The sequence below is a fragment of the Mustelus asterias genome, chromosome 1 (genome assembly GCF_964213995.1).
Source record: "Mustelus asterias chromosome 1, sMusAst1.hap1.1, whole genome shotgun sequence".
NCBI classification, from domain to species: Eukaryota; Metazoa; Chordata; class Chondrichthyes; order Carcharhiniformes; family Triakidae; genus Mustelus; species Mustelus asterias.
In genome coordinates, this window is record NC_135801.1 from 171,414,175 (window position 1) to 171,428,599 (window position 14,425).

Here is a 14,425-nt window from a genome sequence, read left to right on the forward strand (position 1 = left end):
TATTTTTAAAACGTTTTTAAACTTGGTGTTGAAATTCATTTGCCATTCAAAGTGTAATCGAGAAGGGCATGAAGTGATTTGCAAAGAGGGAATAAAGGCAGCTGTTGAAGTATCAGCAATAATCTAAGATTTATTTTTTTCAGTTGTGCAGCTTTTAAGTGTTGGGACAAGTCACTGCACCCTTTTTTCAACATTCAATCGGTTGCTGTTGAGGCTGGAAGAAAAAGACATGAACATTCTGTTTGCTGCAGTTAACACACGTACCTTTGAGCTTTCCTATCCTCTCCCTCTTTTTCTAAAGTCATGAAAAACCAAAGCAGAACTGCAGATTCCTTTCAGATAATTTCAGATAACCTCACGTGGTTTGGAGTTGTCCCTCACCAATGAAAGGGTGAATCACTCGGGAAAGGTTAACACGTGCTGCGCTCACCATTCTTTTCACCTGTGTGGAATGATCCCTCAGCACGCTTGTGGCATGCCCAAAAATGGCTGAATTGGTGGTCAGAATGGCAATGACGCATGCTTCACTTTAGTGGACTAGAGACAGCCGTGGGCTGACAAAGCTATCTCAGTAAGCAGTAGTTTTGGACATGTGTAAAGAAATGAGCAGCTTTCTTTTCATTCGCTCCGGAATAGCTCCACAGGCATGGGCAATGAATTATGCTCTAGTTTTAACAGCTAATAATTTAAAACGACATGTAGCATTTTTCTCAGTCTCTAGAAAAATTATTTTCTCTCCTATTTGAGGTCACTCATTTCTCAGCCAAGGTGAGGTGGCAGGGGAGGACTGGGTAAGTAGTGGAGTGGATAATTTACTGAGTAGCGATTACTGCTCCTGATCCTGTTAGGTGACCAAAGTAATTATTTCTCCTTTCATTCAGGGCATTAAGTTGAGGTCTGTAAATCTGACTAGTGACTTGTTTGATAGCTATTGTAGTTCTATTGATGTTCTTCTATTGCTTTTTAAGAAGTAGCATTGACCAATGCTCCTACTGAGAGCCACATCAAGGGGAAATAGCCTGCAACTGTCCCCTCCCACTGCCAGTAGATAGTTCTGTGGTCTGACACTGGGAAAGGTAAAACATGCTTCAAAACTAGTTCACAAATCTCCTTCAGCTGGTGATTCAGCTGTATAGGATAAGGTTGACTTCACCCGCCTCCGCCAAGGCAACTAGGGAAGGGCCATTAATGTGGCCTTGCCTAGCCAAGAATAAGCTTTGCATGTTTTCACTTGCTGGTATAATTTTCTGATTAAGTTTCTCTGGACTGCAAGATAGATGTAATTAAATCAACAAGTGCTTGCTCATCAGTAGGTCTTCAGTAATAGTGCGATGTACCTTTGTGCTGGATTGGTGTGGAAATTATTTGTGCTGGAAGATAACCATTTTTGTAATGTTATCTTTGGTAAAATTGCAATATGTTTTTGTTGCTTTGGAGCTTTAATTTTTTTCACCAGTGCACTGCTTAAAGTTTGTGTCAGGCACAGCTATTTAAACTGAAATTGTATGAAATTCTTTTGTGCCAAATTCTGTGTTGCTGCAAAATATACAGCAACGGTAACTTAAGTAGAAAGTTATCTTGAAATCTGTGGTTAGTTGATTTTTGACTTTCAAAGCTAGTTATTGCAAGATTTTGTTTTGCATTAAAATTATACACACGGACCCAAATCTCTCTACTCTTCCACAGTTTCTGATCTCGCCATTTAGAAAATGTTCTGGTTTCTTTTTCAGAACCAAAGTATAATCTCATCTGCTCACGTTAGTCTCCATGTCTGTAGTTTTCCCCACTTGCTTAGCCTATGTCACCAAGCAGCTTTCCACTCTCATACTCAACCTACTGAGATTCCTGGCTTTGCCTCCAGTTTGTAAACTGAATTTGTGTGTCTGACTTGCTGGTCAATAATTTGGCAAGTGCAGTTCATCACTACTTGAATTAGTGGTGCTGCTGTTCTTCCCAGTTAGCCCAATGCTTTTGTTTTCACTTCTTGTCTGTCAAAAGCAGATTTGGATGTGGGGAAGGAGGAAAACTGTCCTGTGTTGGACAGACCTTTAGCCGATTGGGAAGCTAATCATACATTGTGTAGAAACCCTGTACAGATACTCATTAAAATTGTAAAATTGGTGTCTTGACAGTACTGGCAATTTTCCAGTAGCTTGGATAAAGACTGTTTTCTCTGTTAGCCTAGGTAGCCTGAGTTAGTATAACTATTTGACTGTGCGTGTGATCGCTGCCTGATCACTGGAAGTTGTTGGCTTTTGAGTAGCAGGCTTAGATATGGAGAAAGAACAGAGCCCTCCCAAACTTGACTTAACTCTGTAAAATTTATTGATTATCCCCAGCAGCACAGAAGAATTGGAGAACATTTGAGCCATGGGTTGGCTTTGACCAGAGGCCATGTGTAACTTGTGTGTACCAGATTCCATCCAAGGCTTTGTTCAATAATAGAGGATTAAGCAACAGTTTTATTAGCTTGGTGAATGTTGAGATGAACTCCTGATAGGACCACAAAGATTGCACCTGATGAGTTCATCCTGTGGTTTATTTCTCTCAAACGGCTGTTGCAAGTGAGACCTAGCTGTATGACAGTTCAGAAAAGCTCTTACCTGTTGAATGCTGAGTGAAATACTAAAGAACAAAGAACAGTACAGCACAGGAAACAGGCCCTTCGGCCCTCCAAGCCTGTGCCGCTCCTTGGTCCAACTAGACCAATCGTTTGTATCCCTCCATTCCCAGGCTGCTCATGTGACTATCCAGGTAAGTCTTAAACGATGTCAGCGTGCCTGCCTCCACCACCTTACTTGGCAGCGCATTCCAGGCCCCCACCACCCTCTGTGTAAAAAACGTCCCTACTTTGGCTTTATTTCTTGCTAGTACCAGCTTCACCGAAGGATCAATATTGAGTGTAACTGCAGGAAGGAAACCAGTTTTCTCTCTTTGATTCGGTTTAAAACCTGGTGCTGCTGATCAGAATTTAAACTTGGATTTGAAAGCTTTACCGTTGAGTTTAGCATTCATGTCCTTCAAAAAGATGTTAATGATGCAGTTATCTTTCATAACCTTGGACTGAAAAGTGCATTTGAGGTTTCCCTCAAGAGCGTGCAATAATTAATTGGATCTTAATTATTAAGGTAATGTTTCTGTTCCTGTTTTAGTCTGAGCAGTGTTTTCAGAGCAGGCTGTTGGATATGGATTGCTCTGAAGTCTTATTTTATTAGTGTCACAAGTAGGCTTACATTAACACTGTAATGAAGTTACTGTGAAAATATCCTAGTTGCCACGCTCCAGCGCCTGTCCGGGTACACACTGAGGGAGAATTTTAGCATGGCCAATATACCTAACCAGCATGTCTGTTTGGCCTGCTCTGAGATGGAAGCTTTTAATAAGATTTTTTTCCTCCAAGTTTGTTGTTATAGAGCATCAATTAGGCAGAAAAGAGGCTCGAGGACAAGCTGTTTAATTTTATTTAAGGATAGTTAAGACAACACGGTAGAGTGACAAGTCGACAGAGTACCCTCTTCACTTGTTCTGTGTATAATCCTACAGTTATAGTTTGCATTGAAATGGATAATTTGCCAGAGCTTAGTTTTTTTGGGTACGGTGATATTTTGCACTGGTCATTGATCAATGAGTTGCAAGCTTACTTTAAACATGCTGAATGTAGAACCAATTAGATTGGTGATTATATTGAATGATAAACATTTGCAATAGACAAGCTCAACCTTTCCTACTGGAAGTTTTACAGCCCTCAAGTTGTTTTTGAGCCTCTATCCTGTGTCGCAGTGTCAATATTATAGCTCTGGACAGTTTTCATTTGGTTGGGTGCTCATAATCATGTGCTACAAGGTGTAAGGGGATAATTTACATCATTCTGCTAGTCACTTCACTCTATTTCATAATTGGTTTCTTCTCATCTGGCACATTTTCTTCAACAAGAGATTTGGAAGTGGTAGTGTACAATGTTGCTTATAATTGCTTGCCCTAGAACAGGTATTTGTCAAAGGATTTGATCTTATCTGATAACCAAACCTCCTTTCATTTGACTTGGGTCTATTCAAATGTAAGTATTCTTTGTCCTTTTCTGTTTGCTCTTGGTGCGGCTGCCAAGCTGGTATTTATTGTTCGCTCTGTTGTTTTGGCAAGAGTGGCTTGCTTTGTCGCTTCAGAGGGTAGTTAAGAGGAGTCCATGTTGGTGTAAATCTGGAATTTCATATAGGCCATCCCAGCTTGGCAGGTTTTCTTTCCAAAAGGACACAAGTGAACCATTAAAATTGTCATGAAACTGCAACTGCTTCATAGTTTTAGTGATAGCAGCTTTTGTTAAAGTGCAAATTCTCAAAACAGCCATTGTGGAATTTGTATTCTGTGATTTATTAGTTCAGGCGTGTGGGTTATGAGTCTAGTAACATGACTACACTATTGTCTATGTGCATAATGCGTCACTTTAAAAGGTCACCTGTAATGTGCAACTGATGATTTTTGTGAAATTTATCATCTTTGGCTGTGTTTGTAGTCTTCCTGTGCAAAACATGGAGTGGTTAGGTGTTTTATGCCCCCATCAATATTGCCCTGGGAAATTGAGTCTTTCCTCTCTACAAAACTCTCTTCCAGGGACCTTTATATGGTTTGAGTTCCATTTTTATGTATTGAGACCTTACACTTGACAGCTGCTGCCTGGGAGTCTAATGTAGGAATGGTTGTGTTTTTGGCAGCATGGGCCATTTGGGTGCTTTGTATGAAGACTTGCTGGGAACAGTAAATTTAAGATAACGCTCTGTTTAATCTGCCTCTAATCTCAATCTGTTTGCACAACAGATGTAGGTGATTTGATTTGAGCTTTTGCATGTAAGGCAGCAAAGCCAGGAACAGACCTCTCCATATTTTCAGGCTCATAGCTAAATGAAAATCAAACGGAGCTGCCGGGGGTTTGTAGGCCAGAGTGGATCGTGGTTTTGGCACCCTCTTTTAATTCAAATTTCAAACAAATCTTGCAGGAGCAGACTGAATTTACAGCGGTGGCTGTATTTTTAATTGTTACATTTGCCCTAGCCACTCCCAGAGCATTTCCACCCAGTCCCTCCGTTTTCTTTCTTGCGAGTTTCATGGCTCGGTATATTCCTTGTATCTCTTTACACCTCCATAATGTCACCTGGCTATGCACCTGCCTTAACTTATCAGCTGCTGAAAACCTCACCCATGCATTTGCTATACCTAGACCTGACTCTTCTGACGCACTCCTGGTTGGCTACCCACTGTTTCGCCCTGCTCACCAGTGCTCCTGGTTAAGCTACACCTTGACTTTTAAAATTCTCATTCTTGTTTTCAAATCCCCCACCTCCCCATGGCCTCGCCCTCTTCCTCATCTCAACAATCTCTTCCAGCTCCACAAGCCTCTCAGATATCTGCACATCTCCAATTCTAGCCTCTTGAGCATCCCTGACAATGGTTCCACCATAGGCAGCTGCACCTGCAGAAATTCCTGACCTCCCACCGCCACACTTTTTAAAACTGAACTCTTTGACCAAACCTTTGGTCATCTGCCCCTTATGTGGTTCAGTGTCATATTTACTTCAGTGCACACCTTGTTACATTAATGGAGCTACATAAATAGAAGTTATTGCTTTGCCAAGAACCATAGAATCCCTACAGTGCAGGAAAAGACCATGGAGTTTACACTGACCCTCCAAAAATGCACCTTACCCAGGGCTACCCCCATGCTCTATCCCCGTAACCTCGTGTGTTGACCGTAGCTAATCAACCTAACCTACACATCTTTTGGACACCAAGGGGCAATTTAGTGTAGCCAATCCAACTAACCTGCACATCTTTAAAGAAAAATATTTTAAAAATATATAGAATATACTTGATCCATTTTGAAAACTTTTTGCATTACCAGATCTTATGGCTAATCTTCCTGTTTGGTTAATTTAGGCACTAATTTAGAACATATCAGATGGGATTGTGGTTTGTGGCTTGATGTTGCACATGTGTAAGAAATGAGGCCGCTTTAGCTTGTCAGATGGCATTGACTAAGTGATGCATTAGTGGGTCATTGTGCAGAGTCTGCATGTTTTCCTCATGTCTGCATGGGTTTCCACCCGATGCTCCGGTTCCCTCCCACAGTCCAAAAAATGCGCTGGTTAGGTGCATTAGCCATGCTAAATTCTCCCTCCGTATACCTCAACAGGTGCTGGAGTGTGGCGACTAGGGGATTTTCACAGTAACTGCATTGCAGTGTTAATGTAAGCCTACTTGTGACACTAAATAAACAAAGCATTAGTGCAGAACTTTAATGAGCTTAGGCCACACGATTCTGAAGTGCGTGGAATCAAAAGAATAATACAGAACAGAAGGGGTGATGAATTTTTGTTTTTACTATGCTTCTGTTTGTCATCCCTCTTTTTAATAATGAAAAATATAATAAACTCACCAGCTGCACTAAACCAATGGTCCTTCATTGAATCTGCATTGCTTTAGATTTTTATTCTTTTATGGGATGTGTGCGTCACTGACAAAGCTGGCATTTGTTACCCAATCCTTGTTGCCCTTGAGCAACTTGAGTGGCTTGCCACATCGTTTCAAGGAACAGTTAAAAGTCAACCACATTGCTGTGGGTTTAGAATCTCATGTTGGCCAGGCCAGACAAGGATGGCCAATTTCCTCCCCTAATAGGCATCAATGAACCAGATGCATTTTTACAACAATCGACAATGGTTTCATGCTCATTACTGAGACTAGCTTTTCAATTCCAGATTATCTCTTAAATTCAAATTCTGCCAGCTGCCGTGGTGGGATTTGGACCCTTGTCTCCAAAAACATTAGAGTCATTGAGGTTTACAGCATGAAAACAGGCCCTTTGGCACAACTTGTCCATGCTGCCCTTTTATAACCAGTAAGATAGTCCCAATTGCCTGTGTTTGGCGCAATAGAGTCAAAAAGGACAATTTAGTATGGCCAATCCACCAAACCTGCACATGTGTGGGACTGTAGGAGGAAACCAGAGCACCTGGAGGAATCCCATGCAGACACTGGGAGATTATGCAAACTCCACACAGATGGTCGCCCAATGCTGTAATTGAACCCAGGTCCCTGGCGCTGAGGCAGCAGTGCTAACCACTGTGCTACCATGTAGCTCATTAGTCTAGGCCTTTGAATTACTAGTAGTGACGTTACCACTATCCCATCGTCATGGAGATTCGGACTGTGGTGTACATTCTCACTTTTGCACTGAATGGCAAGATAGTTAATAGTCCAATTTTAACGGTGAAAGATATTTTCCTGTTTTGCGAAGGCCTTTGTTTCTCTGCAGGTTATCTGCTAAAGTTACACAAAATCGTGAACCAACGATTGATTCTTGTTCATAATTGATTGAATTGATGTATAATTCCACAAAATACTACAGGTGAACATTGATTTGAAGTCTCAAGTTAGCTAACCTTTCAGTTATTAACAAAATAGAAAATACTTACATGCAGATTGTTTTGTTAGACAGGCTTGGTAAGAGCTTTCATACTAAAATACTGGTTGAAATTGAACTTCTCTAAATGGCTATCCTTTTTAGGATCTTATTGACAATACAGAACCTTTAGAAGCTGTGTACTTTAATTATGCCCTCGCTTAAGCTTCCCAGAATTAAAAGGTATAATTAGGCTACTTTGATGCAGCTGCATTTAGTGTTCAGAATCCTGCCTTTTCTTTAAGGAAAAGACATATTATACTAAATATAGGGGGTAGCTTTAGTGTTGGAAGGACTTATTCCAAAATGGCAGCTTTGGAACATTCGGATTCTCAGGACAGGTAGAGGCTGAAGTCAAATTTAATTCTGTTTTGTTTGTGGAATTGTGCTTGTAACAATTACACTTTTTGTCCCAGATGTTGAATGCAAACTAATTTTTGAAAAAAAAAACACAAGGGAGCACAGTTCTTATGTAGATTATTTTTTTAAATTTGTGATGAAGCGGCTTAACACTGCAATGAAGTTACTGTGAAAACCCCCCAGTTGCCACACTCTGGCACCTGTTTGGGTACACTGAGAATTTAGCATGGCCCACCCATCTAACCAGCACGTCTTTCGGACTGTGGAAGGAGCAGCCAGAGGAAACCCACGCGTAAACGGGGAGAACGTGCAGACTCTGCACGGTCGCCCAAGCTGAGAATCGAACCCGGCTCCTGGCGCTGAGAGCAATGCTGACCATATCTCACCATGTAAAAATAAATAAAGCTTTGTAGCACCTTCCAAATGTCCTGTGAATGCTTAAAATGCGAGCATATTGTATGACACGCCTATGCAAGAGTCAGTGAGTTTAATCAAAATATCTTTAAAATGAATGGTTTTTAAACTGATATTGCTCCAGGGTGGAGGGGGTGTGGGGGAAAGAAAAGGGTGGACTCTGCAAGATTGCATTTGCTGCAGCTTAATTACAGCTTTTACTTGAATCTTTCATTTGGACTTCATTTGTGACCTTGGAGACTGTGTTGTTAAGTGAGTTGGCCTTTGCCACCTGTAGAAACCTATACCAAGAATGTTTTGGGAATTGTAGAAAATCTTGATGAAAGCAAAGCAGTGTGCCAGATGAGTTTCTTGCACCTAATTGAATAAAGGTGAATATACACGACCTGCAGTTTGTTTGAATTTGACATGATGGAAGGCTTTGAACATCTGGAGAAAGATGATTTACTGCTTTGGCAGTAGTGTTTGATTGCAAATTTCATGTTACAGCAAGGTGCCAAGTTAAAAGGTGCACAGTGTAGTCTTCAGGTACCATAACTGTGATGTGGATTGTATCAAGGTTTCAAGACTGCCATTTTGTGTAGTTATGATAAAGGTGTATGAAACTTTCCAATTTACTTGCGTACAAACATAGGAACAGGAGTAAGCTTTTGACCCCTCAAACTTGCTCCATCATTCAGATCACAGCTGACCTGAGTGCAGCCTCAACTTCACACTTCACTTTCTCCTGATAACATTATATTCCTGATTAACGAGGGAGTCCATCTTTTTTATTCATTTGTGGGGCATGGGCATCGCTGGTTGGCCATAATTAATGCCCATCCCTAGTTGTCCTTGAACTGAGTGGCTTGCTAGGTCATTTCAGAGGGCAGTTGAGAGTCAACCACATTGCTGTGGCTCTGGAATCACACGTAGGCCAGACCCAGTAAGGGCAGCAGATTTCCTTCCCTAAAGGACATTAGTGAACCAGATGGGTTTTTCCGACAATTGACAATGGTTTTGTAGTCATCGGTAGATTCTTAATTTTTTTGATTTGATTTATTATTGTCATGTATTACTATACAGTGAAATGTATTGTTTCTTGCGCGCTATACAGACAAAACATACCGTTCATAGAGAAGGAAACTAGAGAGTGCAGAATGTAGTGTTACAGTCATAGTTAGGGTGTAGAGTGAAAGATCAACTTAATGCAAGGTAAGTCCATTCAAAAGTCTGACAGCAGCAGGAAAGTTGTTCTTCAATCGGTTTTCCAGATTTTTTTATTAAATTCAAATTCCACCATCTGCTGTGGCAGGATTCAAATCTATATCTGCCTTAAAAATATTCATTGATCCTGCCTGCACTACTCTGGGGAAGAGTTCCAAAGATTCCCAACCTCAAAAAAAAAATTCTCCTCTATGGGAGACCCCTTATTTTTAAACTGTCCCCTAGTTTTAGTTTTTCTCACAGATGCTATCAACATCCACCCTGTGAACTCCCGTCAGAATCTTGTATGTTTCAATCAGATCATTTCAATTTTCTAAACTCCAATGGATGCAGGCCCTAGCCTGACCAATAAGATTAGGCCTCCATCCTAGGTATCAATCGAGTAAACCTTTTCTGAATTGCTAATGCAATTATATTCTTTCATAAATATGGAGACAGAACAATACGCAATCCTCTAGATGTGGTCCCTCCAACTATAGCAAAACATCTCTACTTTTATATTCCATTTGACTTTCAATAAATGACAACATTTCATTTGTCTTCCTAATCACTTGCTGTATCTGCAAACCACCTTTCCTGATTCATTTACCAGGAAACCCAAATCCCTCTGCAGAGTTCTGAAATCTCTATTTAAATAATTTCCTTTTTTTATTCTTCCAGCTTAAGTAGACAACTTCACATTTTCTGCATTATACTCCATTTGCCACTCTCTTAACCTGTCTGTGTTCCTTTGCAGATGACTTGTCCTCTTCACAATTTGCTTTCCTATCTTTGTGTCATAAGCATAATTAACAACATCCATTCAGTCCCTTCTGAATTTGCTTCATGATTGGGAATAAAACATTTATGAAATTCAGCACATGATTGGGAATAAAACCTCTAATGTAGTTGATATTTAATGAGGCGTAGGATTACGTAGCAACTGCATTTTAAAAACTTGTGCCCATTTTAGATCACTACCTATGCAAAAAATATTTGGGAATTGGTTGTAAAATAAATCCACGTAAGAAAACCCCAACAAAAGTGGGTGCGGTTGAATTTAATGTGTTCAGAATTGCAAGTGGTGGCAGATGCTTATTTGCCCTTTGTCTTCCCGGACATAATTTGACTAAAACTACTTTTACGGAGATCTTGCTTGCTTATCAGAATGGCTTTAAACTTGAGTAGTTCTCTCAGGAGATTTACTCAAGTAAATTCTTTTTGGGCAATGAATGTGACTGGTCAGAGGGTATCTGAGCTTGAATTGAGATACTTGGGTGACATTTGAAAAAAATCTTTTATTAAAGACATTTAGTAAGAAAGAATGCAAGCAGCATGATAGGAGAAAGGAGCTAGGGAGGTAAAAGTAGACTTCACTCACTCAACTGATGGTGTTAACCTGCTTTGCTATTCAAGGACCAGTTTTCATTAAGGTTTTGCAAGGGGATGGCATCACTGGATGAAGATATGGCAATCACATCTTCCCCTAATGTAGTTAGCGCTGCATGATGTCAAGAATTAAAATATGTTGGCTGTATGTACTTCATTGTTTGATGACCAAGTATCTGTCAGTGATGGGAGGTAACCATGCATGCTGCTTAGGCTAGAATGTACCTGGATCTTAATTTTTGAAGATGTTTTATCACCATTTGGGCACCATTGTTTTTGGATTGAGTTTCATAACTGGCGGAGCTTGGAGGTATGTTGCTTCCTGGTATGGGCTGGCATTCTAATCTGGATATAGCATTTTGGCAACAACCAGAGTTGTGGTGTGAGGAAGGATCTGCCTTGTGTGCTCAGCTGGTTTTAACTTTTTTCCATTTGAAAACTTTCATAGTGGGGCTTAAAGGATTTTTTTTGAATCTTGATTTGTTGTGTGAAGCCACTTGAGCAACCCTGTAGCAATAGAGCAGCTTGGTTGGCTTATTTGTTCAAAAGAAATCCTTAAAAGAACTGCTATGGGAGGAAAAATTAGTGACTACTTCAATATTTTTTTCAAAAAGGATGGTTAAAACTTTAGTGAAAGTACTCCTCCCCACATTTATTTCCCTTTCTGAAGACTCCAGTTCCTTGTCCATAAAAATGAAACTATATAGCTACCAAATTTTGAGTTTGTAGAGTACTTTTGTTTTTGCGACACTCCATTTTAGAACAACATCTAACATCTAGTGGTTAGTCCGAGGTAGGTTTTTTACTCAGAGTGGTTGGGGTGTGGAATGGACTGCCTGCAGGGATAGTGGAGTCAGAAACTTTAGGAACATTTTAGAAGGTATTGGATAGGCACATGAGTACTTCGGGATGATAGGGAGGAAATAGCTTGATCTGGGTTTCAGACAAAGCTCGGCACAGCATCATGGTCCGAAGGGCCTGTTCTGTGCTGTACTGTTCTATGTACTATCTCGTGCCTTTACCAGTGTCATTGGTGAATTTGGCTAGTTGTCAAGCGTCACTAGCTATTTGATTGAGACTTTGAACTCCAATCAGTAACCTTGTCAGTTTCAGCAGATTTTATTCTTTCACAGATGTGCCTGTCACTGCCCAGGCAAGCATTTTTATCGCCGATCCCTAATTGTTCTTGAGAAGGCAGTGATGAGTTGCCGCCTTGAACCACTGCAGTGAGTGTCCTGTAGGAATATCTACAGTGCAGTTTGGGAGGGCGTTCCAGGATTTTGATTCACCAACAGTGAGGGAACTGCAATATATTTCCAAGTCAGGATAGTGAGTGGCTTGGAGAGGAACTTGCAGGAGGTGATATCCCCATGTATCTGCTGCCCTTGTCTGTCTGGGTGGATTTGAAAGGTGCTGTTGAAGGAACTTTGATAAGTTCCTGCAGTGCATCTTGCAGATGGTACATACTGCTGCAACAGTGGTGGAGCATGTGACTTTGGAAGGGGTGCCAAATTGAGTGTTGGTGGAACTGCATTTACCCAGGCAAGTTGGGAGCATTTCATTGCACTGACTTGTGCCGTATAGTCAGGCTTTGGGGAGTCAGGAGGTGAGTTGCTCTCTACAGTTACATAAACTTTAGCAAGATTTTTGCACAAGACAATTATTTGAGGAAAAATAGAGCATATAAATAACTGGCTTTACTGGAAAATCTTATTGGTCTAAACTCCAATTGAGTTTTTACTTCAGACTTTGATGGGGCCACAATTAGTATTTAGAAATAGGTTGTATCTGAATTAACTTGGGCACGGGTTAACCTGACATTGTAGCAAAGTTCCAAGTTTTCCTTTTTCAGCTTATTTGTAAATTAATTTTGCAATAAAAGTTTTAATTAATTGTTGCATTTGCAATTTTGACAGATTGAATGTACCAAAGGAAATGTTGGCTTGTGAGCAAGTGCAGCTGTTGTGAAGGTCTATGAATAAGAACGGGGATGCAGCACGGCAACCAGGGAATGCATGGGGAATATTGAAACCCCGCATAAAGAACCTTCAATGCTTGTTAGTGTGAGCAGTGGAAAAGGGACAACTACCATGGTAACGCTAATCACAGAAAAATTGCAGAATCAGAGCCTGGAAGATATCACTTGCAAGGCCTACAGTATTAATCTGGTAAGAACTTCACAAACTCTTGGTAAAACTTGCACAATAGACTTGATTCTTATACCTTCTGTGCTAGTCCTAGTTACTGTTTATGTTGCATTTTAATATCTTCCTATTAATAATTTTAGGCATAATTATGATGAAAGCATATAGTGGAATTCCTTTAGTCTCAAATATTTATCAGAGCTTGAACTATATAACGACAAATCACCAACTGCAACATCACTGCTTCCATCACTTGAATTTAACACTTATGTCCACTGGGTGAGTATTTGTTGGCCAATCTTGCCAGTTTTATCATCTTTCCCCCCTCGGGGAATGCACTGCAGAGTGCTCTTTCTGAAGGTCAGATTAGAGGGGAGTGGGAGTTTTGTGTTGCTTGAGGTGCGGATTCTCCGCCTTTGAAACCATGGGAATTAATTTTTGTCTGGACTACTTTCCCAACCTTAAGAGACATCTGGATGGGTACGTGAATAGGGAGGGAATAGAGGGATACAGACCGAGTAAGGGCAGAAAGCTTTAGTTTAGTTAGAGGATCATGATCAACGCAGGCTTAGAGGACCAACGGGCCTGTTCCTGTGCTGCACTTCCATTTTTAAAAAAAACTTTACTTCCAAAGTTAGGCTGGCAAAAAAGCCACATGACCTTGTTGCGATACTTCTGTATGAGGTTATTCTTCTCCGTTTGAGCTTGCCTTACATATCTCAAGTCTGCCCTTCTGTGCACTATCCAATTGGGACTCATTTCATCACCTGAAGATGCTTATGATATCCTAAACAATATAAGCATTTTCTCTGTCTCAAAATGCTGCACATTATTCCATGCAAAGGCAGGTGGCCTGCTCCCTTTCTCTGCCAAGTGCCATCATTGAACAGGACTGTTGATTTACTTTATCCTATCTGAGCAGAAATGCATAACCTCCGGTCAAGCTGAGATAAGATTACAATCTGACAAATTGAGGGCAAGGCCCTTATCCTCTCGTCATGCGGCACCAGCTGACACTTGCGAATGCTAATCTGTTTTTGCATTTATGGGGCGTTATAACTTTTAATTACGTCAAATGTTTTATCGAGTCCAACATTGCAAATTGGGAGGGGTACATTAATAACATTTTCGTGTCTTTGGTTATATTAGTTTTTAATGGAAGATCACGCGTCTGAGATCACAAACTAATATCACGTTTTTAATATTGGTTTCATAATGGTGGCTAAGGTCTGTTCAGTGTTGAATAAACTTTTGTCCCCATAACAAATTACACCTGATTACCCATTGTATTTTTCGAAGTAAGATTATTTGGCCGAATTTTTCCGTTGATGGAAAATGAATGGTGCTTGCCGTTCAATACAAGTACAGCTGCCTGACGATTTTTCGTGAGCTTGTATGTGGCAACTTCTGATAATTCAATATGAATGTGTGGCATTTCTCCAGGGAATCTGGGACTGTATTAGGCAAGCAGAGTTTTCCT

At 40.5% G+C, this 14,425-nt stretch overlaps 1 protein-coding gene across 5 annotated transcripts in view; it reads left to right on the top strand.

Moving 5' to 3' along the window:
• LOC144500356 (protein FAM53A-like) overlaps window positions 1–14,425 on the top strand; it is a 114,585-nt gene that overhangs the window by 7,676 nt on the left and 92,484 nt on the right. For all 5 annotated transcript variants that reach the window (XM_078223148.1, XM_078223157.1, XM_078223129.1 and 2 more), the window contains exon 2: window positions 12,718–12,969. In XM_078223148.1, the coding sequence (XP_078079274.1) occupies window positions 12,817–12,969 (153 nt within the window). In that variant the 5' untranslated portion in view covers window positions 12,718–12,816. The remainder of the gene's footprint in view (window positions 1–12,717; window positions 12,970–14,425) is intronic.